Source organism: Sardina pilchardus, chromosome 3 (assembly GCF_963854185.1).
Source record: "Sardina pilchardus chromosome 3, fSarPil1.1, whole genome shotgun sequence".
Taxonomy (NCBI): Eukaryota; Metazoa; Chordata; class Actinopteri; order Clupeiformes; family Clupeidae; genus Sardina; species Sardina pilchardus.
This window is the reverse complement of record NC_084996.1, coordinates 4967779-4972928: the sequence shown is the minus strand read 5'-3', so window position 1 is coordinate 4972928 and position 5150 is coordinate 4967779. Positions and strand designations below refer to the sequence as shown.

The 5150-nt window shown below is 49.0% G+C and overlaps 1 protein-coding gene across 1 annotated transcript in view; it reads right to left on the bottom strand.

The window, feature by feature from the left end:
- Nucleotides 1–4207: 4207 nt before the first annotated feature.
- nradd (neurotrophin receptor associated death domain) overlaps nucleotides 4208–5150 on the bottom strand; it is an 11392-nt gene continuing 10449 nt past the window's right edge. The window contains exon 6 of the mRNA XM_062531495.1: nucleotides 4208–5150. This exon is cut by the window's right edge and continues 143 nt beyond it. Within this exon, the coding sequence (XP_062387479.1) occupies nucleotides 4968–5150 (183 nt within the window). The 3' untranslated portion in view covers nucleotides 4208–4967.

Genomic DNA, 5150 nt, shown 5'->3' with positions numbered 1-5150 from the left:
GAATGGCCATTGGAGGGTTTTTCCACCATCAACCCCACCCCCACCCCCCTACCCAACCTCCCAGCCACAGAGTTTTTATGTTTTTTTTTTTTTTTTTTCTGGTGCTTTCTCTTGGCTGGGTGTGTTCTCTCTTTCTCTCTGGGGTGGGTGTTAGAGTGAGGCAGGCAGCCCATGAAGGTTGAAACCACATGTGGTGAGTAGGGACAAGGGCATCCAGGGTCATGCTGCTGAGCCACACACACACACACACACACACACACACACACACACACACCAAGTCCCCACCACCACCAGCACCACCAGCCACACACTCCTGTCTGCAGCGCTGGGTGAACCAGAGGTGGTCACGACTCCCCTCCCGTGGGACTCTGTCTGTCCACAGCTCTGGCGGTGTGGATGCCTTGTCGTGTCGTGTCGTGTAGCTCTTTCTTTGTCCACTGTCACTGGGCTCCCACGGGCCTGCAGTTTGTTTCCACAACAGCCAGCTGACTCATCCAGGCTGGAAATGGGGTTCTTTTAACGGCTTTTATTCAGCTGGCATCGTCACGCCCAGGGTGAGGTGAGGGGTGGCAATGGCCCTGTCCCCTGTCCTGTCCTCACCACGCCATGCCACCCCACCCCACCACACCCCATGCCATGCCTCTCCTCTCCCCACCTCACTCTCCTCCTCAGCCCTCCTCCTGCTCCACCTCTTTCTCTTTCTTTCGCTTTCTCTCTGTCTCTCATCCTGGAGGTTGGGCATGTAGCATTGTTCTTTTTTTTTTTTTTTTTTAAATGTCCAAGCTCTTGCCATTTTTACATTGAATGAGTGGTTTATCTGTTTTTAATGTCTTTGCAATTTCCTGGAGAGGAATCCTAGAAGATAGACTGCTGACTTACCTTAAATGTCACACCTGATAAACTATACGAGCACCCACATACACACACACACACACACACCAAGCTGCAAACGCACTGGACACACCACCAGGCCTTCCAGTAATTGGACTGGTGTCCCCTCATCATTCATAGCTAGCTCTGTCCCCACCTCTAATTGCATTTGTCCATTTCAAATTCATGTATTATATTGCTTTCTATGTGAATATACTGAGAAATAGTTTTTGAGAAGCATTTAAATAAGCAAAGACTTTGTAAAAGGACTGTTGGTCCACAATTTAAACATGTAAATAGCTGTAAGTATTCCCAAACCAGGAAGCAAGGGTTGTGGGGACAGAGGCGATCTCCGGAATCTCTTCTCATGAGTTTGATCAACATGATTCCAATGCGCTTTTTTGTTTTGTTTTGTTTTTTTTCTCAGTTAGTGGGGGTTTGTTTTTATTTTAGTTTAATTGTTTTGTTTTCCTTTGGGTTTGAAGGAGGGCTGTGCATTTCTGTTCTGTTCCTCATGGGTTTTTTTATGTACAGTCCAACCCTCTCTACTTGTAAGTATTGTGCAACTACATTGTCATACTGAGTGTAAAAACGTTTTAAATTCAAATAAATTGTTTTATTAAAAAAAAAAAAAGTCTCCTTTTGTTTATTTTTTCTTGTGAAAAAGAGTGCTAAGTGATGTCATGATCTAGTGTTAAGTGTTATATAAATGTAATCAAAGATCTTCGAGTGGAGCAAGATGGCCTTGTTGCGTAGTGCTCTTGAATATTTGCATGTCATGTTCCAAGATTGTTCTGGACTGAAACCCAGCCTGTGTCTCAACCATAGACATCAGAACGCATTCAGTTTCATTCTGACGATGCTTGGGCCTTGCATTGGTCTTGACCAAGTCTTGGTCGTGGCTGGTGCCGGTTTCATCCTTTAGTCTTGGGTCTCAACTGACATGTTCTTTCCAACTCTGCCTGTGTGCTGAGTGGCATTGGAAGCTGTGGAGCTGTCCCAGGTCTCCAGCGACTGCCACCAGGGAGCGCATCTCCAGTCATGAGTCACCACACACACACACACACACACACACACACACACACACACTCTCTCTCTCTCTCTCTCCCACACACACACACACACAAACTCTCTCTTACACACACACACACACTCTCTCTCTCTCACGCACACACACACACACACAAACTCTCTCTTACACACACACACACACACACACAAATACACACAAACTCTCTTTTACACACACACACACTCCGCCCCTCCTCGGCGGGTCTGGCGCAGGCTCCGCAGGGCTCGGGGCCGCGCCGCGCAGCGCAGACCGCAGCAGAAGCAGCGCCGGCTGGAATGCGTGACGGCATGCAGCGCCGCCCCGGTCCCAGCAGCACGCCTGGTCCCACTTAGGACGAGAGCCGGCCCAGAAATCATTAACAGATTGTTCATTGCACTTAGAGAGGAGCTGAGGGGGAGCAGGGAACACGCAGCGGAGGGAGGGGCGAGGAAAGGGCTGGGAACAGTGCCGCGGTGGAGAACCTCTTACCAAATGTTGCGTTTCAGTCATTCTATGGCCCTTGCACTAAATGGCTTATTTAGATGTACTTTATCTCCAAACAAAGGGCTGTTTAGAGAGTGCAGAAACAACTCCCAACTAACTAAAGAAAAAAGTCATGGTTACGTAGATCTCAAGTATTTATCTTGGATAACAACCAACTTGGCTACTTAAACTTGATTTACATACTAGATTGCCACATCCAGTGAACAACATGCACCTAAAGCATCGTGATTCACTGATTTCACAATTTCCACAACTGAAGTAGAGAGATAGACTACAACAATATGTCCATTACTCAGCATTGCATGTATTGCTTTGTGTCTGGATGTCCTGTTTAGGATGTGGGAAAAGATCCACTGGACACCTTTAATATCTATAATCATAACTAGTGCATTTTGGCCATGTTTATTCCGTCCTTGAGATCTTAGAAGCACTAAATGTTTATTCATGTTTATTCTGTCCTTGAGATTTTAGGAGAACTTAATGTTTATTCATGTTTATTCTGTCCCTGAGAATTCTGGAGCACTATTGTTCAGAACATGATGAAAGGCTTTGCAGAATGACTTTGTTTCCGTAAGAATATGTACGTATTTAAAATTGACCAAAGACTAGCCTGGAACGTGTTCCCGTCACTGGATATTGAAAGAGATTTGTTTAGCTGACTGGAAGCTGAGTAATAGATTATCCCTGTCAGAAAAAAACGTAACAAAAAACAAATGGGCTTGGATGATACATACACCACTAGCAGATGACTTGGTTTACTGCGCATGCCAGAATGTTGCAACACTTGATGGAGTCACGCGTACATTCTTTACCAAACACAATCATCTATTGCTTTTATTATATGAAAATAGGCTAAAGACATTTATAAACATGACATTTCACTTAACATGGATACGAAGCAATGGCTGATCTATGACAATAGTAGATGGCCAGAACTGTGTGGCTGAGTTCTGGGTTAGTCTGAGGTTGCGCCAGCACGACACAAAGGCATATTAGTCATGTGGCGCCGCATCAAGGGAGAGCCCCAGAATCAAAGCCGCCACCCCCCCCCCCCCCCCCAGAAAAAATACGGCACATCGTCAACGCATCAGTCAAACCACCGAGCTGTGAACACAAAGCCAGTTGAGAGATGCCGTCGCCACGCAGCACAGCCATCCCAGATGAAATGGGGTGGAGAGTTTGGTTCCTGGGGGGCTGGGGCCAGGGCCAGGGATGGAGATCTTGGTGGCTGGATTGTTTGAGCCAGGGATGGAGAGCCTGGTTGCTGAGGGGCTGGGCCCAGGAGTTGAGAGCCTGGTTGTTGGATGGTTTGGGCCCAGGAGTTGAGAGCCTGGTCGTTGGATGGTTTGGGCCCAGGAGTTGAGAGCCTGGTTGTTGGATGGTTTGGGCCCAGGAGTTGAGAGCCTGGTTGTTGGATGGTTTGGGCCCAGGAGTTGAGAGCCTGGTTGTTGGATGGTTTGGGCCCAGGAGTTGAGAGCCTGGTTGTTGGATGGTTTGGGCCCAGGAGTTGAGAGCCTGGTCGTTGGATGGTTTGGGCCCAGGAGTTGAGAGCCTGGTTGTTGGATGGTTTGGGCCCAGGAGTTGAGAGCCTGGTCGTTGGATGGTTTGGGCCCAGGGATGGAGAGCCTGGTTGTTAGGTGGTTTGGGCAGCTCATTCAGTCGGGCCCAGTGGACCCATAAGCTCCCCCCCTCACCCAGGCTGCTCCAGTGCCTTACTGTGTGTTCTGTGGCTCAAACATCTAATTCTCTGCTAAACACGTATAACTTTTAAGTACAAAGAAGTTCTTGTTGTTAATTATTTATTAATACTATGTACACAGGTATAAAAACAAATGTGAATATTTATGCATAAAAATAAAAAAAACACAGAATGCTTAACTTTTAAAGCTTTTACATGATTCACTTTGGACCATTGCTACATAACTTCCCAAAGGAAGGAGCGTCTGTAGGGACGATTCACTCTTTGGTGTTGTTGTTGCCTTGCTCGGCAGTCCTGGTCATAAATCTGCTCCAGACGAGGCAGAGAATAAATAGCAGGCTGCTGGGTGCCGGGAGCCGGGCCGGTGACAAACAGGAAAAGGCACCTGGTGTCCATCTCGCGTTCAAGTCAGGGCTGCGGGCCGCTGCCACGCTGGGAGACGGCAGCGGGGACCCACCACCGCTCTTGGCATGAAGAGCAAACAAATGTCTCTTTGAAGGCTGCGCGTCGTTGACCCCACCGAAGAGTCTAGTGTTTGTGTGTGTGAGTCAGTGTGTTTTTGTGTGTGTGTGTGAGTGTGTGAGTGTGTGTGTGTGTGTGTGTGTGTGTGTGTGTGAGTGTGTGTGTGTCTGATTTGCTCTGTGTGAGGGCATGTGGCCATCTCTGTGTGAGATCATGTGTGTGTGTGTGTGTGTGTGTGTGTGTGTGTGTGTGTGTGTGTGAGTGTATGTGTGTGTTTGTGTGTCTGTCTGTGTGTGTGTGTGTGTGTGTGTGTGTGTGTGTTTCGGGGCCCGGCCATGGCTAGCCTTCAAAAAGGCGTGGCGGGCGCCTGCCGTGCCTCGCTCACACCACAGACACGCCCTGCGCGGGGCCGGTGAGCGTGGCGACCACGTCGGGCCTCTCGATGCGCGCCAGCGCCGAGCAGAGCAGCCCCAGCGTGGCGCCCTCCTGCTGCGCCCAGTCGCTGAGCAGCGTGCGCGCCGGGTCCTCGCCGCGCCCGAACACGTCGGCGCGCTCCCGCTCGTA